This window comes from Pagrus pagrus (assembly GCF_965226575.1).
Source record: "Pagrus pagrus genome assembly, chromosome: 12".
In the NCBI taxonomy this organism is placed as follows: domain Eukaryota; kingdom Metazoa; phylum Chordata; class Actinopteri; order Spariformes; family Sparidae; genus Pagrus; species Pagrus pagrus.
In genome coordinates this window covers 557347-582346 of record NC_140196.1, presented here as the reverse complement: position 1 = coordinate 582346, position 25000 = coordinate 557347, and the positions used below count along the sequence as shown (strand labels likewise).

Here is a 25000-nt window from a genome sequence, read left to right as displayed (position 1 = left end):
CATTTTAACTGGCGCTACACTACTATTTGCAACACACACACAGTACCTTTGACGAGTGGTTAAAGGATAACTACCGTTTTTTACAACCTGGACCTTATTTCTGGCAAAATATATGATCATTTACTCACCCAGATAACTTTGGTGTCATTCGGCGTCGTTCGGACGAAATTAGATCCAGTGTAGCGGCGATATATCCATATAATGGGAGAGACGGGGCAGCGACACACAGCCTCTATATAACGCATTATGTGCCACGAAACTAGTTAATTTCATCAATATTTTGTCATGATACGCTCGTGCTATTCCCCTCTGAGTCCGGGCCCGTCCGTTATCAACATCCGGGGTCAAACTAGCAGCAGCAGCTACAGGTAAACAAGCTGCGCTGTCGCGGGTGCGCGCAGCTCAGAGACGACATCTTCCAGGTCAGAGGTAGTAGATCAACCTACAGACCCCGGATGTTGACAATAGACGAGCCCGGACTCAGAGGCTAATAGCGCTAGCATTTCATAACAAAATATTGATGAAATGAACTAGTTTCGTGGCAGATAATGCGTTATATAGAGGCTGTGTGTCGCTGCCCCATCTCTCCCATTATATGGATATATCGCCGCTACACTGGATCTAATTTCGTCCGAACGACGCCGAATGACACCAAAGTTATCTGGGTGAGTAAATGACCATATATTTTGCCAGAAATAAGGCCCAGGTTGTAAAAAACGGTAGTTATCCTTTAACAACACCGTCGGGTAAACTCAACATCTTAATTTGACCTTTTCAGTGCTGTTTGCATTGGCTGAGATCTGTAGGGATGCAGGCGATTAGCAGTGACATCAAGCGGGCGGAGAGGGATCGGTTATCCGGCCACCCTGGCTCGCTTGAGGCACTGAATTGAATTGAACGTGCGCAGCATTTGGCTCGGAGGGGCAGGTGGGCGAGGGTGTTAAGATGTAGCGCTCTGATTGGCCAAAAGCTTTTCACACTTGTTGTGGCTCAGCGGCAGAATCAACTTCATAGATTCAACTTGTACGTGGAGAGCAGCAATTCGTACAAGCGTACTTCAGGGTCAAAATGCGTGCCGAGTACGAAAAATGCGTACATGTTGGCAGGTCTGCACTGACTGTGATCACATGTTAATCAAACAGTAAGAGTCCTAAAAACTGTTTGGGTGTGAAGGGACACAGAGGGAGACAGGAAGTTAAATCCTCATCACAGTAAAAGCGTCCTCTGGTTTTTACTCACAACTGACTGAGTTCAAGCTTTTAACTGAATGAACATCAACATGCAGACAAGCAGCTAAAATCAGTCTGACAGCAGCTGATCTGGAGTCTGTTACCATGACCACGTCCTGATGGTCACCTGTCAGGTGTGCTTTGAATCTTACTTTTTATATCTGTAAATCTTTTTGTACAAACAGTGAATCTAGTTTCTGACCAGAAAAGACACGTGACAGGTGGAACAAAGACAAAGACAGAACACATGAAGTCAACACAGAACAGATATACACCTGTGAAATAAAACCCCTGGATGTGATACTGCAGCCAGTGAAGGTGTGAAAACATCCATTAAAATATATAATTTCTAAAAAAGTGACGAGAGTTATAACATCTGTGATGTTCAGGACACATTTCAACCCAGTCCAGGGAAAAATAAGATGCTGGTGAGTCTGAGATTACAGAAAACACAATCACTGACGTGATGAACTGAATGTTTTAAAAGAGAATAAAAACAGAAGAATGTGAAGGTATGAACGCTACAGAGCTCACACTGCTAACTGAGCTGTTGCTCCTGTCTGCACTGTACCCATGGATGTAATAGATTACTCTGATACTGAAGGAGTCTTGTTCTCTGGTTTACAACTGGATTTATGGACGTTTTCTGATGATGTCATCAGGAAGTGACTGGGACACAGTTGTGACTCACTTATGAAGCTGGTATCATTTAAATATGAATATTTGAGCTGCATGTTCTCATCAAGACCAGAAACAAGCATGTTGATTATCTGCTGTCACGTGTGTGTTGCGTCAGTCTGTGGCACCTGAGTCCAGTGAGATCCTCTCAGGTGTTCTGGGACTGGCAGGCAGGTGTTCCACTTCCACCTGGATCAGCTCCGTCTCGTCAGGTCTCGTCCGGCGCCGAGGGCTCCTCGAGCTGGCCTTCCTCCTCAGAGGGCTCCTCCTCTGCTCCTTGCTACTGCTGCCTCCACCGACGCTGGTACTGCCACTGCTGCCACCATTACTGCCCCCGCTGCTGCCCCCGCTGCTCTCCCCCGGCTCGCTGAGGTCCACCAGGTCCAGAGCCGTGGACAGAACTGCAGGAGGACGACAGTTTGGTGTTTGTGCTCAAATGTTTCCAGACGCCAACGATATCAACTCAATGAATCTGATGATTTCAGTTTCAAGAATTCACAAACTGATTTTAACACGTAATTTATTCCCTCGACATAACACTGTTAGCTCAGCAGAACTACCTGATGCTAACACTGTTAGCTCAGCAGAACTACCTGATGCTAACACTGTTAGCTCAGCAGAACTACCTGATGCTAACACTGTTAGCTCAGCAGAACTACTTGATGCTAACAGTGTTAGCTCAGCAGAACTACTTGATGCTAAATCTTCTCTCCTGCAGACTGTGATCACAGCAGACGAGCTGTGTGGAGACACCTGATGTTTAAATCATCTCCAGCTGCTTCAGGTGTTCAGCAGAACGCTGCAACTCTGTTTTACTGCTAAGCTCCAGAAATGTTCTGTGGACTACGAGACTTCACCTGACTTTATATCATCAGGAGGAGATGATGGCTGAGCCTGACTTTATATCATCAGGAGGAGACGATGGCTGAGCCTGACTTTATATCATCAGGAGGAGACGATGATTAAATGTGAAGTCCTGACGTACACACTTATAATAATTATTGTTATAACAATAATTTCATAAAGTTTCATTCAACGTCAGTCGTCACAGAACTTGCTATGAAGTGAAGAAAGCTTCAGAGGAAACAGGATTAGTATTTGTCTTTTTTTTTTAGCGCAATAATCAATGAAGCCTCTGAATATCAGATCGTTCTTCATGTATTCGTCGTCCACAGCGACCTTTCAACATCACAACGCTGTGAATGAATGTGAGGAGGAGGACAGGAGCACAGAGGAGGTCAGAGGTGTTAATTAATGGCCGAGGTACCTGCTGAGACACAGGTGACAGCTGGGCACAGAGGAGGAGGAGGAGGAGGGAGGAGGAGGGAGGAGGAGGAGGAGGGAGGACAGCCAAGGGCACAAAGTTAGAGGAGGAAACAGAAACAAAAACAGAGGTCAGAGAAGAGGAGAGGAGAGGAGAGGGGGGGAGAGGAGAGGAGAGGAGAGGAGAGGAGAGGAGAGGGGGGGAGAGGAGAGGAGAGGAGAGGAGAGGAGAGGAGAGGAGAGGAGAGGAGGGGAGAGGAGAGGAGAGGGGAGGAGGAGAGGGGAGAGGAGAGGAGAGGAGAGGAGAGGAGAGGAGGGGGGGGGAGAGGAGGGGAGGGGAGAGGAGAGGAGAGGAGAGGAGAGGAGAGGAGAGGAGGGGGGGGAGGGGAGAGGAGAGGAGAGGGGGGGAGAGGAGGGGAGAGGAGAGGAGAGATGGGGGGGGAGAGGAGAGGAGAGGAGAGAGGAGGAGAGATGGGGGGGGACAGAGGGGAGACAGAGGGGGGGTGAGGAGGTGATAATTAGCGAGAGTCTACCTGCTGTGTTGGAGGTGAGGGGGCGGGTGGGGGGGGCGTCGCTCCGGCTCTCTGACAGGAAGTCATCGATGGACGGACTCAGCAGGGGACGACTCTCCTGCTGCTCTCGGACCAGCTGGAGACAGACAGCAGCAGAGACACGGAGCAGAGAGCAGCACTCAGTCTATCATCAACACTTGATTCACTCCAACACATCAGCAACCATGAAGACGTCAGCAGGTTAACACTGGTACCAAACGGGTCGGGTCACCTTCACGTTATATGAATATCAGCTGACTGTCACATCAGGAGGTGGAGTTATTACAGACAACACGGCTGCCAAACGGCCGACCTCAGCTCGAGTCACACCACTGGAGACATGTTCAGAGGGTTTTGCGGAGACGATCTCGACTGCTTCTCACCAGAAGTCAGATCATCTCTATCTGTGATCGTGGAGACCAGAACCGTGTTTTACTGGTGTGTTCAGACCAAACGTGAGGTGATTACACACAAAGTCACTGAACAGAAGCAAATTCTTGTTTATGTCTACTGAGTTTAAAATACTGAACTCAAGTGAGGATTTGTCGTGACGCTGTGTCTGAAAGTATCAGCGTTGACGTTCACACTGACGTCATGACGTAGGGCTGCACGATTATTCATCATGTTCGGTAAAACATATCTTTTTATTGCACTTTCTTTTTTAAACAAACCGTATGTGAACAAGGCTTCAAATTGAAACTTAAAACAATAATAAATCATAAATAATAAAATAAAATGTACCCAAGACAAAGGGCAAAAAATAAACATGCCATTGCAGAGTGCAATCATAAAGTGCCTGGGTCGTCTGGGTCGTCTGGGTCGGCGCTGGACACGGACGGATTTAGTGGACCAGCCTTAGCTTCGGCCTTCATGCATTCATCATATTTGGGTTTGTGGTGTTTTTTCAGGTGGTTGAATAAGTTAGTTGTGTTGCCCTGTGGCGCAGACACAACTCTGAAAAGAGAAGGAGTTTAGGAAGTTAGAAGTAGAAGTGTCGGGGCGGGACACCGCCGCCAAATGTCGTCCAGATAGACAGAGTGAGCGATTTTTTCAGGGTTGACCGCCGTCGCTGGATGGAGTGACATCGCTCGCGGCACGTCAGGACAGGCTGATTGTAAAGTACACACTCTGATCACTTTTCCTCGCTCGCTCGCTGTCGCGTCGCTGTCTGTCAGGACGGGGTGTCAGCAGAGCCGCTTTTTAAATGTTAATATCGCGACAATCGTCTTCATTTAATCGTGTCAGCCAAAATCGTGATCGTGATTAAAATTCGATGAATTGTGCAGCCCTATCATGACGTTAACGTCGCTGATGTCCAGACATTCATGAACAACAATGGAGGATAATAATCAGTAATCCTGCCGCCTGCAGACACAGAGCTGCACGATGACACATCTGCTGTACTGAGGCAGGACAGAGAAGGAGCTGCTGTGGAGGAAAGTGAGCGAGGAAGTCTGACGACCTGGTAAGTCATGGACATACGTCTCAGCACAGCTCTGATCGATCTGAACTCCATTCAGAGAACAAACATTTTAAAGTAGTTCACTTGTCGTCAGGCCGACAGACCTGACGCAGCATCAGTTCGGGCTTTTTACAAGACGACGTTACGATGATGTTATTTCAGCTTCTGATCCATTTAATGCGTCGGATCACAGAGAAATCTCTTTGTTCTGGTTCAGACTGATGTGATGAGACAGATTCATTCAGTCTGCATCTACTTGCTGCTCACAGTTACTATGTATTGATTTTTAACACACCAATTAAAAAGCTGCCTCGGTGGAGACAGATGGACAGACTGCAGCTGGGACCTGGACACCAGCTGGGTGCTGCGAGAGTAACGCTGAAAAACATGAAGAATCCCACGATCAAACTTGTGTGAGTAACACGAGGTGAATATTGTCTTCACGTTTGGTCTGAACCATCAGGAGACATATTACACTTTTTAGTTGTTTTCCTGTCCTTCAGTGTTAAAGGTCAGAGGTCAAAGCCTAACACACTGCTCCTGAACGCCTCCTCAGTAGTCCCGCCTTTAATTCTGTGCCTTTGTGACATCACACCATGTCAGACATTGGCATTATTGATTCGTAGCAGCTAGTTTCTCACGTAAGAATTAACTTAGCCTCCTGCTCTGTTCTGTGCAATTCTGGCGCAGGCATGTGTGAGCCGACCAATCAGAGCAGACTGGGTATTCTCGGCAGCAGTCGACAGGATGACACACCAGACGTGTTCTTGAGCATTAAAGCATAAACCGGTTCTGGTAGTGACACAAAATAAAATGACAAAAATAAGCAGAATGTCAAAATACAAACACAAACAGCGATGTGAACAGAGAGAAACAGACTAACAGCAACATTTATTCTGACAAGATACAACTTCAATAAACTTCACATGTTTAATAGTGACTGAGTGTGATAACTGGTCCGAGTACGATGAGATGTTTTTAGATGAGTCTGACACGCTGAGATCCTCTGAAGGTTCAGCTTTTTTGAAAGAAGGCTGTCTGTGTGAAACCAGCTGAGGACTCATAAACATTTAAATCTGATTTCAGCCTCACAATCTCTCTAAATGTTTCATTCATGTGAGCCGCTGCTGACGGGTCAGAAACAAGAACTGAAGGAGATCAAACTGAATCCGGCTGAGCTGCGTCCAAACATCTCCACAGTCCTCCACAGACAGAAAACATGTCTGACGCTTCATCTGTATGTTACCACTGTTACACTCAACATGTCATTCTGCAGTAAACACGACACCATCCACGTACAGACCGGGTCCATATAACCCTCCCTGTCACTGTGATACTCTGCTGAGTCCAGGCTGCATCTTTCCCAGAAAAATGAAGGTCGTATTACAGAACAGAGGAAGTGCGTCCAACCACAACAGGAAGAGGCGTCATCGTCCCCCGTCACTATCTGCAGGTAACAGTGGAACAAGAATAACTGTCCACAGAAAGACAAGCTGATGGAGGCGTGAAGAAGGAGAAGAGGGAGGGTGATAGAAAGATGGCTGGCTGGCTGGCTGTAACCGCACTGCTAGCTGTAACCAGGCTGCTGACTGTAACCGGGCTGCCAGCTGTAACCAGGCTGCTGACTGTAACCGGGCTGCTGGCTGTAACCACGCTGCTAGCTGTAACCAGGCTGCTGACTGTAACCGGGCTGCTGGCTGTAACCGGGCTGCTAGCTGTAACCGGGCGGCTGGCTGTAACCGGGCTGCTAGCTGTAACCGCGCTGCTAGCTGTAACCGGGCTGCTGGCTGTGGCCGGGCTGCTGGCTGTAACCAGGCAGCTGGCTGTAACAGCACTGCTAGCTGTAACCGCACTGCTAGCTGTAACCGGGCAGCTGGCTGTAACCGCGCTGCTGGCTGTGGCCGGGCTGCTGGCTGTGGCCGGGCTGCTGGCTGTAGCCGGGCTGCTGGCTGTGGCTGCGCTGCTGGCTGTAACCGCACTGCTAGCTGTAACCAGGCTGCTGACTGTAACCGGGCTGCTGGCTGTAACCACGCTGCTAGCTGTAACCAGGCTGCTGACTGTAACCGGGCCGCTGGCTGTAACCGCGCTGCTAGCTGTAACCAGGCTGCTGACTGTAACCGGGCCGCTGGCTGTAACCGCGCTGCTAGCTGTAACCGGGCTGCTGGCTGTGGCCGGGCTGCTGGCTGTAACCGGGCAGCTGGCTGTAACCGCGCTGCTGGCTGTAGCCTGACTGCTGGCTGTGGCCGGGCTGCTGGCTGTAGCCGGGCTGCTAACAGCATCAGAGTTGATTATTACTGTTGTTAAACTGGTCGTCTCTGATTGGGGCTTCAGTCTTGGTCAGGTCAGCTGAGAGAAGCTGTAGTCACTGATGTTATATCCTGTCTAGCAGCATGTCGTCAGCAGAGCCCTCGCTGAGAGACTCAGACTCAGACTCAGACTCAGTCTCAGACTCAGTCTCAGACTCAGTCTCAGACTCAGACTCAGTCTCAGACTCAGACTCAGTCTCAGTCTCAGACTCAGTCTCAGACTCAGTCTCAGACTCAGACTCAGTCTCAGTCTCAGACTCAGTCTCAGACTCAGTCTCAGACTCAGACTCAGTCTCAGACTCAGACTCAGACTCAGTCTCAGACTCAGACTCAGTCTCAGACTCAGTCTCAGACTCAGACTCAGACTCAGACTCAGACATGAAGCCATCTGAATATTTATTTCCCAACATGACTTCAAACTGCTGCCAGCTCTTCTGGAGGACTGGAGGCATTCTGGGAAATGAAGGACAAAGTACAGCATTTAATTCACTGGTTCAATCTGAGGTCTGATATGACCTGATCAGATCTGTGTGTGTGTGTGTGTGTGTGTGTGTGTGTGTGTGTGTGTCTGCCTTCCTAATCCTAATCCACACAGCCGTGTTCGTCCACATGTCAACTGGAATATGTTTGTATTTAATCCTGTGAAAGAGCACGACGGCTCCGCTGCCCAGTAAAGAACATCCACCCTGATCAGATCTCACTTCACGCTTCAGCCAACATCCAGAAAACAACTGGTTTCATCTGCGAGGACGTCGGAGTCACAGAAACAGACGAGTTCAGAATACAGAGACACATTTAACTCAAACACAAACAGGAAAACAAGACGAGTTAAAAGTTAAAACTCAGATCACAGGTCATCATTATTCCACCGGTGTCATCAATACACACTGTTTACACTCTGATCACTGATCAATATCTATTTATTGACCATATCAGAACTGTGACATCACATTTCACACCTGACATCAGTCGTGGTTCATCACCGAGTATAAACTGCTTCACACAGTCAGGAGACGGACAGACGGACTCTGACTGTACCGACTGACCAGGAGCTCCACTGGTTTCATGTACGCTGCAGAACGGCTCCGCTACAGTTTTGCTCCGTCGTCCATCAACCGCCACCAGCTGCGTTTTGAGTCCAGCAGTTTTGAGTCCAGCAGAACTGCCGGACCGCTGGAGTTGCGAGGCCGAGGAGTTCCCGCCATAATTACAGAATCACGTGCGACCGCAGTCATACGTTTGTGTTATAAACACAACAACAAGGAGGGCGAGAAGACGAGCTTGGATTTGTCTCTTTTTTTAGATTGTTGTGCTGCGTCAACACGGAGTGTTTTATTATGAAAATTAACAGGAAGTTACATTGTTGTCTCGTTGTGTGACTTCCTGTCTGCTCTGTGCTGAATTTGGCTGAATTGATGCTCCTGCAGAAACAGAAGCCTTGTGTATCTGCTCCAGAAGAGTCCGACCGGAGCAGATACACAACGCAGAGGAGCCAGTGGAGGTCCACAGAGACACGAGAGACACCTATCAGCTCTGCTGCCGTGGTGGATCAGAGACGGACCCAACACGGATCTGGTGGAATTTAGGGGTTAGCGACGAAGCTAACAAGCTAGCCCAAAAAACTATTTATATCATAAACAAAGCAAATAACAAATAAATACGGCCCTCTGTCCACACAGTGTTTTTATCTGAGCGCCGTCGCTCCGAGTTGAAGATCTCTCATCTTGTCAGAAAGGCTGTGGTGACGTCACCGCGGCTCTTCTTCTGTCTCGTGGCCTCAGCGATAATATTCACTGTATCTTTGTCTCCTATGGATGATGTCATCACCCACATCCTCCTCACTCTGATGTCATGATATCAAATAAAAAACAGACAGTGAACCTGTGTGAGAGGTTCCAGTGAGAGGATCAGAGTCCATCATACAGCGGCAGCTGTCAATGTATTGTTGTCATAGAGACGAGACGCACGTGCAGCGTTTTGTCTCTCAGAGCTCCTGAACGCAGCCAGAACGTTACTGAAGACACTCTGTGGACACGAGGCCTCAAGATTTAAGTGAATATCATCATTAGTTACCAAATAATAATAATCATCGATAAGACCATTTCATTAATATTGTTATGATTAGTGATTATTGTGACATTTATTACAATATGACTCTCAATTAGCCTAAATGATCATTTTTGCATCATAATTTTGATTTTCACAACAAACTAGAATCAACTCCTCATGGTCGTACGTCAGGTGGCTGTTTACAGAATATTATGATGTCACAGTGAAGTTGACCTCTGACCCTGTTAGACATTTATGTGTCAAGTTTTATTGGAATTATCGCATGAATTCTTGAGTAAATGTGTATTTTGTGAGGTCACAGTGACGTTTGAACATCAAAGTCTGATCAGCTCCTCCTTCAGTCATCGTGAACATTTGAAGAAATTCCCTCGAGATGTTCTTGAGATATTGTGTTCACAACAGTGTGACAAGCAGACGGACGGACAGCCCAAAAAACAAGATGCCTCGGGCCACAGCTGTCACCAGCGTGCAAGTAACAACGTACAAATACTTCATCACTGTACTTGAGTACATGTTTCAGGTATCTGTACTGTACTTCAGTACATGTTTCAGGTATCTGTACTGTACCTGAGTATCTCTGAGACTTTCCCTCTCTACATCTGAACACAAACATCTGAACTTTCTCCTCCTCACAGCTTCAAACAGCCTCGTTACTTTAGTTTGATGCATTTGAGGTGAATTATGGATTATTGTTATTTGGCGTCATCGCACGCCGCCTTCCCAACATCACCAGACTGATGTCGACCTATCAGAGCACATCACGCACGGCAGACGCAGCGAGACGAAACAAAGACGTGAAAGATGTGAACAGACAGAGAGGGAGGCTGAATGGGGAGAAAAGGCGTGTTAGTGTCTCGTATCTGCAGAGAGTTTCTTGTTTTCTCTCTTTGTTGCTGCTCGGGACGCTTTACCAACCCAACATGTGGCTATTTGACGTCCTGGGAATGAGACTCAACAATCAACTATCTTTGTGGTGCGTTCAGGAACAGCTGGGACAAATCCTACTGACTCTACCTTTAACTTTAATAGTCTTTGAATTATATTAATATGACGTGAGCTTCAGTTAGCTTTGACCACAAATGTCCTTCAGAGGGAGACTTTTACTCTGATACTCTGAGTACATGTCAGAGCCTGTACTCGATTACTTTTACCAGAGTCTGTTTTTACACAAGTATCTACACTCAGTTCATCTCTGCTCATTGTTTTGTTGTTTTAAACATCAACAATAAACTTTTAAACTCAATAAATGATGTTTCCTTTCAGGGAAATGATCTGATTATTGATCCTTTTTAATGCATTCATTTCTTTGATCTATGTATAATTTAATTTTCCCTCAGTGAGACCACTCACTACATTAAAAACATAATGTATTTTTAATGATTCATTATTAAATTGATTAACAGGCTGTGTTTGATCGGACTAACAAAGTAGCCTAGCTTCAAACAGGACGCACACGTTTTACATTCACTGTTGATGGGTTTCAGTCTCGTGAAATTGTTACAGGTTATTATAAAATATTATGAATTGTCTTTTAACTGTCAGATTATTTAATCTCTGCTGGAAGAGAGAATCCAACATGAAGCTGCAGCTCTGAGGTTCAAGCAAACAAGCAAAAAGAAAGAATTTATAAAAAAAAGAACAAAAGGAAAAAACTCTAAAATAACAAACAAGCGTGGTCGTCATGCCAACCTTGGTTGTCACGGTGAGGAGGGGGTTTCCTTCTGAGGATGCCTTTTTACCAGGAAGCTCCTTCAGCACCATGGCAACGACCCTTTCCCCTTTCCCCTACAACAGGCAGATCGACAGGTTCATTCATTCAGTCACATCCTTTCAAAACAAGTGTTAGTCTGATTTACTGAGTGCTTTATCTTTTTATTTTGAAAGGCTTCATGAGGTCACTTCCTGTCAGATGACTGAGTCTCTGAGGAGGAAGCAGAAACAGTCCAGGCAGCATGTGGCTGCTGGACCGCACACAGCATGAACTACTAAAATGATTTCAATGACATCGAAGAGCAAATGAATTATAAATTATTAAAGAAGAAAAAGAAAACACAACGATGATCTAGTTTTTATTTGAGTGTGAATATTAAAACATCACGTTTCTCACTGAAGCCCCAAAACTGAGACTTCAAATGTTTCCTGACTTGATCAGTTTGATTTTAAATATCTGAAATCTGGTGGATTCATCACAACACAGAGTCAAGATCAGACACGACGGCAGGAGACCTGAATAAAAGATGAGCCGCTGCAAACAGACTTCTGATGTGAAGACGAGTCCGATGAGGAGAAAATAAGTAGCTCTGGTGCTACAGCTTCATGAATCTGCTCCACAGATACAGAGAGAGGAAACAGACAGAGGTGGAGTTTGAGCTGAGCTCAGAGGTCAGAGGTCAGAGGTTGAACCTCATAGGGGCCCTATTTAAATTATTTATAGGGCGTGTCCAGCCCCTTCTGCTAGTTAAACAATGCATAATCTGGGAGGAAAGGTGCTGTATCAAGACTCTTCACGGGTCATGGGCGTGTTTATGGCGTAACATAAGTTAAACCAATCAGAGTGTCACCTTCCATAGAGCCAGGTGTGCCAGGACCTGGTGTATCGCAGGTGGCATTCAACTTCACTGATGGACAGGTGTGGTTCTCAGCAGGTGGACCTTGCCTCCATCATAGTGGAGTATAGCAGCTGTCCTGATGAATCCTGAGCTCCATCAGAATTTAAAAACCAGAACGTTCATCCTGTGGCTGTTCACACACGGACGCAGGCTTTTCTTAAAACAAAGCCTTTTCTATGCGCTTGGCCTTCTGTGCACATGTAACTAACTCTGGTTTCTATCTGTGTACATGTGAAACAGAGCGTTTGGGGGTAAAATGACGTCACATCTCAGTTCACACATTCCCATCACAGCTCTCTGTCAGGAGCACCTCCACCTGGTCGTCACCGTTAGCTTTCAGTTCCTCCGTAACACCGCGGGGGTGTGCAAGGTGTTAAATCAAAGTTCAGGAAGTATGTGTCAGATAATAAATGAATAATTAGCTACTGCTGTTCATGTTTTGAAGCCACTACAGCCAAAGGGGGAGACGTTCACTGAGCATGTTCAGGATGTTCTTCTCTGCTTTCTGACGTATCGGTGATGTAGATTTAATCACCTGCTGGCTCAGCACCTGTTTCAGTGTTTGTATTTGTTTTTGTGTTCTCATGTGTTCAGAGATATTTTGTAAAACAGAGTTTTTTTTAAAACAGACAAGGGAATTATCAGTTATTAAAAAATATAATAAAAATGTCTGTATTAATGTGTACAAGGCCTGTTTCCTCTGGAGAGTTTCCTCTGGCCTGTCGAGTTTATAGCCACAGCTTTTAGTTTTACTGCTTCACTGTGCCATGACATTTATTGCAGTGACATCACTGTACGCATGGAAACATTTAAAATGACAGCACCATCTTTTTGTTCAGTGCACCTGACCACACCTCATGACTTTTGCCCTTTGACCCTGCACTTTACTGTACTGTACGCCACAAAAGTCCACACTTACACAAAACTATTGGTTTTGATTGATGACTCTGTATCAATACTGTGAGCCAATCAATCAAACTACAGTTTGTGTTCTTCACTGCTCAGATCTGAACTTTGAGGTTTAGTTACTCACAAAACTTGCTACTGAAATGTTCCAAGGTAATGTAAGTGTAGTTTTGGACGGACACTGATGCACGATATGGGTTTTTATCAGCCGATTCCCGACTCTTCTCTTTCTGGCGCCTCAGTGGTGGAACGAACTCCCGACCAACGTCAGGACAGCAGCGTCACTCGCCATCTTTCGCAAAAGACTCAAGACTCACTTGTTCAGACTTCACCTCGACCTGCACAGCATGACTCCCTTTACAAAAAAAAAAACATCATATGCACTTGTATGTTCACTTTCAGCACTTATGAAAGGTATCCTTGTTAAATAGCAGCTACTCTGCTCTGATGAAGGCTTGAATATTGTTTCTATCTTTTCTACTTTATCGATGGTGATATGTGGTGTGTCTTTCTTGTGACAAATGTACTTACTGTAAGTCGCTTTGGACAAAAGCATCTGCTGAATGCCCTGAATGTAAATGTAAATAATTACCTGACTCTCATGGCCGATAAAATAACCGATAACAGAAACAATCGTTTTTATGCACAGCTGAGTGTAAGACAGCTCAGACAAACATGGTTTACTTGATGTTCCAGCTGTGATCAGACTCTTCCCCTCATGTTGTGTTCTTGTAATAAAACGTCTACACCGGTGACGACATGTGTTGCTCTGCACAGCTGCACTTTCTACTTCTGACGTCGTGATCATTAATAATTTAATCATTGATTTCCAGAGTTTTAAATCCTGATAAACATCCAAACACATCAAATCAAACTGGACCTGCATCGTTTCTCACCAGACACACACGCACACACGCACACACACACACGCACGCACACACGCACACACACACGCACACACACACACACACACGCACACACACACACACACACACACACACACACGCACGCACACACGCACACACACACACACACACACGCATGCACACACGCACACACGCGCACACACACACGCACACGCACACACACACACACACACACACGCACACACACACACACACGCACACACACACACGCATGCACGCGCACACACAGTATATTCTCTCTGACAGCAGTGAGCAGCTGGAGACATTTAACCTTCATGATACTACCTCAGTACTGCACTGATACTTCAACATACAGTAATGATACTACCTCAGTACTGCACTGATACAGTACTTTGTCTCCAGGTCCAGGTCCAGGACATGTTTAGCCTCGTGGGGACACCACTGGGGCTGTGGGATCGAACGAGCGCACCATTGTTACAAATCAATTCTATTCTATTCACTATCCACAGATAACTTCAGAAATAAGATGGTTCCTGATGCAAAAATACAAAATATATATCCAAGAATATGATCCAGATTCAAATATCTAAATAATCTTCACACGAGTATAAAGACACGAGGAGACGCCCTCGATAGAAGGATCTACAGTAAATACAGGAGTTAGTGTGCGTGTCCACATGGTGTTTCCTGCACTGACTGTCCTCAGGAGCTCTGAGATGAAGTGTCTGAGAGAAAAAACGCTGCATGTGCATCTTGTCAGTATGACCACAATATGTTGCCGGCTGCTGCTGTATGATCACACTGATCCGCTCCTGCACAGAAAAGGAGTCTGCAGGTCCGACTTTTAAAAAAAAATTGCTATCAGTGCGATCTGATCTGGACACGTTGGATAAAACTGCTGTTTATTAAAGTGGTTCTGCTGACTCAAAGCAGCAGAAGTGACGTGTTTCCATCCATCAGTCCATTTAAACTAAAAGCCTCCAGCTCACATTCGTTCCTGTTGTACATCAGAGTGTTTTCTGTTCAGACGAGTCGAGTGTGTTGGTGGAGGAAGACGAGGCTGACGGAGTGAAGTCTGCCTCAGTGAACGCAGCAGGCGAACGACTTTATCAATAAAACATCATCCACGCTTTTATTATTAGACCGGCTCAAATACAGGCCCGACTCTGACGGAGCGCAGAGAGCAGAGACACGACACTTCTGATGGACCGACACCACTAACACTGAGTCCATCCGTCAGAGTCACAGCAGCTGGTTCACCTGACTCTGTCCTCCAACAGACCAATCAGAGTCAGTGTACCGCTCCGACAGGTAACTGCAACTGTCAAACATGTGCTTCAGGTTGCTGAGGTCACTGTCACACCTGTAGTCCTCAACAGTCACATGGACTGACAGGTAAGTCGCTGCTTGGACAGTTTGGTGATGTCATGTTGCAGATGAGACGTTACAGAGACACATGAAGCCTGTTTTAAGATCAGAGCAGTCCGAAGGAAGCTGAACGTCTTAATATGTGTGTGTGTGTGTGTGTGTGTGTCTGTGTGTCTGTGTGTGTGTGTGTGTGTGTGTGTCTGTCTGTCTGTCTGTCTGTCTGTCTGTGTGTGTGTGTGTGTGTGTGTGTGTGTGTCTCTGTGTGTGTGTGGAGATGCTGCCGGACTAAAAATAACCTGCTGTTGTGCTGAGCAAACAGTCCTCCATGAGCCCGGAGAGTCCCAGCAGAGCTGAGCTCGCTGCTTCTCCAGCAGCTCCACAAACACAGCGAGCCTCCTCACAGCGACGCTGACGCAGCACCACAGTTACAGTTACAACCTCAGTTACATTACAGTTACAGTTACAGCTGGGTCATTCCACATCAGCTCAGCTCGCCTCCTTCTACACACACGATCAGAGGCATCAAACTTTGATACTGCATCTCATTACTCCTCCATCATCATCAACAAGGTCATGTAACAAACTGTGATCACCTGGACAAGTTATCTTCCCCGGCTGATCATCAGTATCAGAGAAGTTTCTGTCAGAATGAAGGTAAAATAATCTCATTTAGTTTAAAATGTGTTACTTTGGCTCTGATGCAGCCTCCTGTCACACAATGCCCCGCCCACAGCATCTGATTGGTTACATGTCACAATTAACAGCCTATAAACAATAAAAGATACAAGTTATCAAATAAATGAAGTGGAGAGGAAGTTTGAAGTAACAGAAAACTTTTCTTATTATTTAATCACTGGTTGTTTGAAACTTTGACACAAAGAGTTTTATTTTTACTGTAAATGAATGTTGATCCTACATGTCAGTTATCGGCCCTGAAGAAGACCCTGAAGACTGACCCACAGTCTGATCTGAGAGTGCTCAGAGTCACTAGCGAGACGTCGTCCTTCACTGCAGCAGCAGCAGCAGTAGCAGTAGTATTAGTAGCAGTAGCAGCAGCAGTAGCAGTAGTATTAGTAGAAGTAGCAGCAGCAGTAGCAGTAGTATTAGTAGCAGTAGCAGCAGCAGTAGCAGTAGTATTAGTAGAAGTAGCAGCAGTAGCAGCAGCAGTAGCAGTAGTATTAGTAGCAGTAGCAGCAGCAGTAGCAGTAGTATTAGTAGAAGTAGCAGCAGCAGCAGCAGCAGCAGCAGTAGCAGTAGTATTAGTAGCAGTAGCAGCAGCAGTAGCAGTAGTATTAGTAGAAGTAGCAGCAGCAGCAGCAGCAGCAGTAGTAGTATTAGTAGAAGTAGAAGTAGCAGTAGTAGCAGCAGTAGCAGCAGCAGCAGCAGCAGCAGTAGCAGCAGTAGCAGTAGTATTAGTAGAAGTAGAAGTAGCAGTAGCAGTAGTAGCAGCAGCAGCAGTAGCAGCAGCAGCAGCAGTAGCAGCAGCAGTAGCAGCAGCAGCAGCAGTAGTATTAGTAGAAGTAGAAGTAGCAGCAGCAGCAGCAGCAGCAGTAGCAGCAGTAGCAGTAGTAGCAGTAGCAGCAGCAACAGTAGCAGCAGCAGTAGCAGCAGTAGCAGTAGCAGCAGCAGCAGTAGCAGCAGCAGTAGTAGCAGCAGTAGCAGCAGTAGCAGTAGTAGCAGTAGCAGTAGTATTAGTAGAAGTAGAAGTAGCAGCAGCAGCAGCAGCAGCAGTAGCAGCAGTAGCAGTAGTAGCAGTAGCAGCAGCAGCAGTAGCAGCAGCAGTAGCAGCAGTAGCAGCAGCAGCAGCAGCAGCAGCAGTAGCAGTAACAGTAACAGTAGCAGCAGCAGCAGCAGCAGCAGCAGCAGTAGCAGTAACAGTAACAGTAGCAGCAGCAGCAGCAGCAGCAGCAGTAACAGTAGCAGCAGCAGCAGCAGCAGCAGCAGTAGCAGTAGCAGCAGCAGCAGCAGCAGCAGCAGTAGCAGCAGTAGCAGCAATAGCAGTAGCAGTAGCAGCAGCAGCAGCAGTAGCAGCAGTAGCAGCAGCAGCAGCAGCAGCAGCAGTAGCAGTAGCAGCAGTAGTAGCAGCAGTAGCAGTAGCAGCAGCAGCAGTAGCAGCAGCAGTAGCAGTAGCAGCAACAGCAGCAGTAGCAGTAGTAGCAGTAGCAGCAGCAGCAGCAGCAGCAGTAGCAGTAGCAGCAGTAGCAGCAGCAGTAGCAGTAGCAGCAGCAGCAGCAGCAGTAGTAGCAGTAGCAGCAGTAGCAGCAGTAGTAGCAGTAGCAGCAGCAGCAGCAGCAGCAGTAGCAGTAGCAGCAGTAGCAGCAGTAGTAGCAGTAGCAGCAGCAGCAGCAGCAGCAGTAGCAGTAGCAGCAGTAGCAGCAGCAGTAGCAGTGGCAGCAGCAGCAGCAGCAGCAGTAGCAGTAGCAGCAGCAGCAGCAGCAGTAGTAGCAGCAGCAGTAGCAGTAGCAGCAGCAGCAGCAGCAGCAGCAGTAGTAGCAGCAGCAGCAGCAGCAGTAGCAGTGGCAGCAGCAGCAGCAGCAGTAGTAGCAGCAGCAGCAGCAGCAGTAGCAGTGGCAGTAGCAGCAGTAGCAGTAGCAGCAGCAGCAGCAGCAGCAGCAGTAGTAGCAGCAGCAGCAGCAGTAGTAGCAGCAGCAGCAGCAGTAGCAGTAGCAGCAGCAGCAGTAGCAGTGGCAGTAGCAGCAGTAGCAGCAGCAGTAGCAGCAGCAGTAGCAGCAGCAGCAGCAGCAGCAGCGGTGTGGTCAGCTGACGGAGGAATATTTGACCTCTGAGGTATTTATATCGTCCAATGATCCTGCAGCGTCACTGCTAATTAATCTTGTATGAGAGTGTTTCCCCTGTGGCTCAGTGTGCCTCAGTCCTCCACACTGTAACTACAGTACAGGAGCCTGCAGAGGACACAGTCTGCTTCAGGAGGAGGTGCTCTGATATCAGGCAGGTCGACTGACGAGGCTTTTTCAGGGTCGATACCGATTATTAGAAATCAAAGACAGAGATAACAGATGACGGACAGGAAATGTTAGAACAACCAGTGAAGAGACCAACCATGAAGTGTGTTCCTGATGCTGCTTTATATTATATATTCCTCTGAGCTACAAATATATCTTTTATTGTTTATAGGCTGTTAATTGCGATGTGTAACCAATCAGATGTTGTTGTGGGCGGGACATTGTGTGACAGGATGTTGCATCAGAGCCAAGTAGCACATTTTAAAGTCCGTGTAAAGCAAATTCAGCCATTTTCTTCTGATCACATTAAATAGGTTATAAATGTATTTCCTTAAAACATGTAAAAAGCCATTCAGCCATTTATAATGTAGTTATGGAGCTAGGCTGCCAAACTGTATTTCAACATTTCTGTGTTCAGGATTTAATGGGCGGATCAGAAATCATAGCCGCGTTAGCATAAACCCCGCCCTGCTGCGGAAGCGGTATAAATACGTTCAGTGCATTAGCTTCGGTGGTTTTCCACTAGCTCTCGAGTCTCGGATAGCATCGCTTATGATAGTTTGCAGCTAGCTAACCAGTCATGTCTCCTCCACGTAGCTCATGCATCTTTCCTGAATGCCACAGTGTGCAGGCCAGGGTAACGGCTCAGTTAGCCTATTTAAGTCTCCTACCGAGACAACGTAAGGAAATGGTGGATCGATGTTGTCAAGAGGAGCTACTGTGGAGAGTTCAAAATCACCACCAACACCCCTCTCTGCAGTGTCCACATTACCCCCGATAGTTACAGCACGGCCACCGGCATTATGTGCCCGCCACCAACAGCAGGTGCTCTCATCTCCGGTGGCGGGCACATAATGCCGGTGGCCGTGATGGTAGCAGCCGCTGTCGGCGGGACGGGAGGATGCAAGCCGGGGACGGAGAAGATCGATGGCAGGCACATTATGGTGCCCGCCATCGATCTTCTCTGTCCCGCCGACAGTAGGTGCTCTCATCTCCGCCACCGGCATTACGTGCCCGCCAGTGTAAGTGAGTGCTTATGTTATAAATATTGTATTCGTTTAATTAAATGCATTTTGCTGAAGGTGCAAATCCTGGAAGTGATTTTACATCGTGCCCATGTAATGTTAGCAAATGTTATTGCATTTAATCATGACATGATTTGTCCTGATTCCCTGAGCGAGTCCATCTGACAGCACAATGATAATCCACAGGTAATATTTTATGTGCACCAATATAGCTATGACAAGGAATTATATGTAGACTGGGGTTTAAATTACTGGGAAATAAATTACCATTCTGATGGAGACTGTGAGGAACGAGGCTGAGCACTATCAGTGTCGGACTCAGAGTCAGGTTCTGGCTCTGATGGCTCAAACAGGTGGTGCTGGGTCCTTCAGAGATGCTGCTAGCACTAGCTTCCATTGTTGCTAGGCTACGTCCTTGTGCAGTACACAGAGGGCTCCCCTCCCGCGGTGGGCGTGGTTCCAGCGCCTCTAACTGACACGCCCCCAGCGTTTCACAGCAGAGAGAAGTGCTTGTTTTTCCATGATGTTGAGACCTAATTTTATATACTTAGCAATTTTTTTAATCTTTCAAATTTGGCTCAGTGGTCAATGATACATGCTACTGTGGTGTGACAAACTCATAACACAATTTTTTTGCTGCTTTACACGCACTTTAAATGAGTTTATTTTATGCGAGTCTGACAGAAACATGTTGAATATGAGCCTGATGGTCCCTCACAGTGTGGACACATTTCACGGGTCCATGTTAGATGTTGATTAGCTGCAGGAGGACTCCTCTGTCAGCAGAGTGTCTGCAGCATGAACATCACCAGTAGTTTGGTGGACTGTGTTGAACATCTGCAGTAATCAGACACCATCAGCTCCTCCTTCCATCTGATTGGTCAACACAAGGCACCTACCGCCAGAAGTGTCCATGTGGACGAAACTGCTTCTAACCCTCGATTCCACTGGACACGTGTCTGTTACCCGACCGGTACCACCATCACTAACACATGCAGAGCAGCTGACAGTCTCCTCTGTTATACCACCAGCTCCTGACAGCATTGTATTCATACGTTCATCTAATGTGGCCACATTCTCCACAGAGGCTGAATAAACTCTGATTACAGCTCATCTCAGAGTCAATGAGTCAGACTGAAAGCTTCAACTGCAGACAGCAGAGGAGGAACAGACCAACACAGTGTGAGGAACAGACCAACGTCTGCAGACGTGTCCAACTGTAGATGATTTTAATATCAGTGAGTATAGTGTATTTTATAGTTATAGACACTCACAGACACATTGACAGACACACACAGACAGACACACAGACTATGGCGGTAGAATCGTGTCATATTGCGTGCGCACGTATCAACTGAACGTGTCACACGCGCGTGCTTTGACGCCTGTGCAGCGAGCAGCGCCTGACGTGTAATGTAGTTTCCTCATTGACTTATAATGGTCCCCCGTTCACACGCACGTTCACGCGTGATGACTGCTGCACGCCGGTAATCACATGACGCGTAGTGACTACGTGTAACATTCATGCGTTTTTTGGCGAATGCACACATTAACGCTCGCATGAAGATAATTGAACATTTTTGTCACACGCTCACATGCACGCGGAAATGACGTGCGCAAACTATGTCACGCGTAACTATGACGGTAAATCAATGTCAAAACAACCAGAGACGCGCAGCAACGTGTGTGTGCATGCATGATTACTTTGTTATGCGTGCGTGCGTGTGTGCGTGCGTGCGTTGTAACGTGCAGATTGTATTTCACGCGCAACAAGAAGCTGCGTACGTATGAGGCAGCGTGTGCACGTCTGTCTGTCACTGTTTGACAAATGATGTTATGTGTTCACACACACGTGCGGTCGCAGTTTCTGATGCTACGCAACCGGAAGTTGATCTGCATCAATAATATATATAAAATTAGACTCTCATCGGCCGGGAGTGTGTTGCAGCTATTCAGGTGCACAAACCTAACGCACCTCTCCAGCGGTCCCAGCAGTTCTCAATGAACTGATCAACTGCGGGGGCGTGGTTAACTTACAAGTGTTGAGGAGGATAGAGTCCCACCTCGCCAGCAATAGACCCCGGGAGGTGTGGCAGGGTCTACAGTGCATCACAAACTTCAGAGGCTGTGATGTGACATCAGGAGACCTAAGTGAGTCGCTGGCAGAGGAGCTCAACTGCTTCTTTGCTCGCTTCGAGTCACCACAGCGACACTCATCTGCTCCAGCCCTGCCCCCACCCCCATCAGGTTCCAGCACCACCCAACTCACTGTAGAAGAGCATGAAGTGAGGCATGTGCTCCTGACAGTGAACCCCAGGAAGGCTGCTGGCCCAGACGGAGTACCTGGCAAGGTGCTCAGAGCATGTGCCCACCAGTTGTCCCACATCCTCTGAAGGATCTTTAACCTCTCCCTGGCATCCCCACCTGCCTGAAATCCACCACAATCATCCCTGTACCAAAAAAGTCACCCACAACCAGCCTCAATGACTATCGCCCTGTTGCCCTCACACCGATAATCATGAAGTGCTTCGAGAGACTGGTTCTCCAGCACATCAAAAACTGTCTCCCCCCCACACTCGACTCCCACCAGTTCGCATACCGGGCGAACAGATCCACAGAGGACGCCATCGCCATAGCCCTGCATGCTGTGTTGAGCCACCTGGAACAACAGCAGAGCTATGTCAGGATGCTCTTTGTGGATTATAGCTCGGCATTCAACACAATCATCCCGGACATTCTGATCACTAAACTGGACACCCTGGGCCTCCCCCCTCTCACATGTACCTGGATCAAGGACTTTTTCTGACCAACAGACCCCAGACTGTGAGACTTGGCCCCCACCTTTCCTTCACCCACACACTGAGCACCGGGTCACCACAGGGCTGCGTGCTGAGTCCCCTGCTGTACTGCCTCTACACCTACGACTGCAGTCCGGCCCACAGGAACAACATCATCGTCAAATTCGCTGACGACACCACAGTTGTCGGACTAATCTCAAAGGGAGACGAGTCAGCCTACAGAGAGGAGGTCTCATTCTTCTTTTATAATGCTGGCAGCAGTGTCTGGCTCACTGCTGCCTCCCCTGGTTGACGACACTTCAATAAAATGAAAAGTCCAACTACGCGAGGCGTCTAAGTACGCGGTGTGTTGCGCACGGTGCAGATCAACTTCCGGTCGCACATCAGAAACTGCGACCGCACGTGTGTGTGAACGCGTGACAACATTTGTCAAACAGTGACAGACAGACGTGCGCACGCTGCTTCATATGCACGCAGCTTCTTGTTACGCGTGAAATACAATCTGCACGTAACAACGCACACACGCACAACAAAATTCTCATGCGTGCACACACACGTTGCTGCGCATCTCTCTGGTTGTTTTGACATCGATATACCTTCATAGTGTGTGTATGTGTGTGTGTGTCTGTGTGTGTATGTGTGTGTGTCTGTGTGTGTGTCTGTGTGTATGTGTATGTGTGTGTGTGTGTGTGTGTGTGTGTCTGTGTGTGTGTGTGTGTGTCTGTGTGTGTGTGTGTGTGTGTGTGTGTGTGTCTGTGTGTGTATGTGTCTGTGTGTATGTCTGTATGTATGTGTGTGTGTGTATGTGTCTGTGTGTGTGTGTGTGTGTCTGTGTGTGTGTGTGTGTGTGTGTCTGTGTGTGTGTGTGTGTGTATGTGTGTGTGTCTGTGTGTGTGTGTGTGTGTCTCTGTTTTATGTGCACTCTGCTGCTGCAGATCAAAGTCAGCTGTTTCTCTTCAAACATCCAATCAGCTGCGTTTTAACTCTGGACAAAATAAGCAGAACACCTGAGCAGGTGTCGCTCTCGCTCATTGATTCTTTGTTTTCCTGTAAAATCTATAAAAATCATTTATCTTCATGTCCTGACATCATACTTTCTTCTCACCTGTCTCAGTCATATTATTGTGAATAAATGTACTGATGAGACAGACGGACGTCAGCTGAACGATCAGAACGTCAAACAGGAACTAAAAGGTTCAGGAACGTTTTTCTGTTCACACGCGAGAATAAAAGAAGTCAGCGTGACTTCCTGGTCACCAGAACCTTCACCCGTTCATTAATTAAAGCTCATATTGACTGTTGACTTGTCTTTTCTACAAAAACCACCAAAAACAATCCATCCACGCTCACCAGGAGCTCCACTGGTTTCATGTACGCTGCAGAACGGCTCCGCTACAGTTTTGCTCCGTCGTCCATCAACCACCACCAGCTGCGTTTTGAGTCCAGCAGTTTTGAGTCCAGCAGAACTGCCGGACCGCTGGAGTTGCGAGGCCGAGGAGTTCCCGCCATAATTACAGAATCACGTGCGACCGCAGTCATACGTTTGTGTTATAAACACAACAACAAGAAGTCTTCCTCACCGGAGGGCGAGAAGACGAGCTTGGATTTGTCTCTTTTTTTAGATTGTTATGCTGCGTCAACACAGAGTGTTTTATTATGAAAATTAACAGGAAGTTACATTGTTGTCTCGCTGTGTGACTTCCTGTCTGCTCTGTGCTGAATTTGGCTGAATTGATGCTCCTGCAGAAACAGAAGCCTTGTGTATCTGCTCCAGAAGAGTCCGACCGGAGCAGATACACAACGCAGAGGAGCCAGTGGAGGTCCACAGAGACACGAGAGACACCTATCAGCTCTGCTGCCGTGGTGGATCAGAGACGGACCCAACACGGCCAGACAAGTGACACAGAGAACATGAAGTCTAATCTTAAAGAAGAAGATATGGAGCGATGTTTTCACTTTATATCAGTGATTTCAGATCTTTGATCACTGGATTGATGGATGTTACACTCCTACACCAGAGAGGGCGCTAGAGTGTCACAGTTTGGTCACATGTTGGTCTGTAAACCTCAATAATTCACTAAAAGGCAGACAGAAGTGAACTTATCGTCTCTGTTAAAGGAGCCTGGTTCTGCTGGCTCGACTCACCGCAGGCTGCCTGCCTGAAGGTGAGTCTACTATCAAAGAATCACCGCTAACAGAGGTTACACACGTTTCATTTCCTATGAATCCTTCACAATAAAAGCCCCCTGTTATTCAGTCATTTAAAGCTTTTACTATGAAGCAGCATCACAGGAAACAGCAGCAGTAACTACACACGACTCCTGAACCAGCTGACAGTGAAACGCAGCAGATTATCATTCAAAGTTAGATGTAAGTTTTCACTTTAATATGTAAATCTGAGAACAGACACATCATGTAAAATGTATATTAAAGGTGAATTACGTACAAATTTTAGTTTAAAACATTCAAACATTTTCAACAGAATGAAGAAATAATGTTTCTAAAATGTCTGACGTGTCAAAGACGTCTCTGTTCTGTGATGCAGACTTATGTACTGAAGTTAGCATGCTAACCAGCTAGCACCAGGCCTGACCCCTCTCCCTGTCACAGTCAGCTGACGGAGCCCCGTTCAGTCCTATGAAAGCTGCTCAGTCGAGCATGAAGCCAAAAAAGTTTGAATCCCTGCGATAAAACGCTCAGATCGTCCGTGTCATGCGACCCGAAGAGCGCTCTGCCAACTGAGCCGGCTCACGTCTGGTTTAGCACCCAGGATTAAAATAACTGAATCTCACGGCTCTTCTAGACTTTCCAAATGTTATCGGACCGACTGGATCAAACTCAGGCAGGACACGAGTCGTGTCTCGGGGTTGTGACACTGTCACAAT

General features: G+C 47.1%; 1 protein-coding gene across 2 annotated transcripts in view; it reads right to left on the bottom strand.

Annotated features, from left to right (window-relative positions):
• pex5lb (peroxisomal biogenesis factor 5-like b) overlaps window positions 1–25000 on the bottom strand; it is a 40692-nt gene that overhangs the window by 14559 nt on the left and 1133 nt on the right. The window contains exons 2-4 of one of the 2 annotated variants that reach the window (XM_084369424.1): window positions 11249–11344; window positions 3704–3818; window positions 2036–2308 (exon numbers count right to left, since the gene is read on the bottom strand). In XM_084369424.1, the coding sequence (XP_084225550.1) occupies window positions 2036–2308; window positions 3704–3818; window positions 11249–11344 (484 nt within the window). The remainder of the gene's footprint in view (window positions 1–2035; window positions 2309–3703; window positions 3819–11248; window positions 11345–25000) is intronic. The other variant, XM_084369425.1, reaches the window with a different exon arrangement.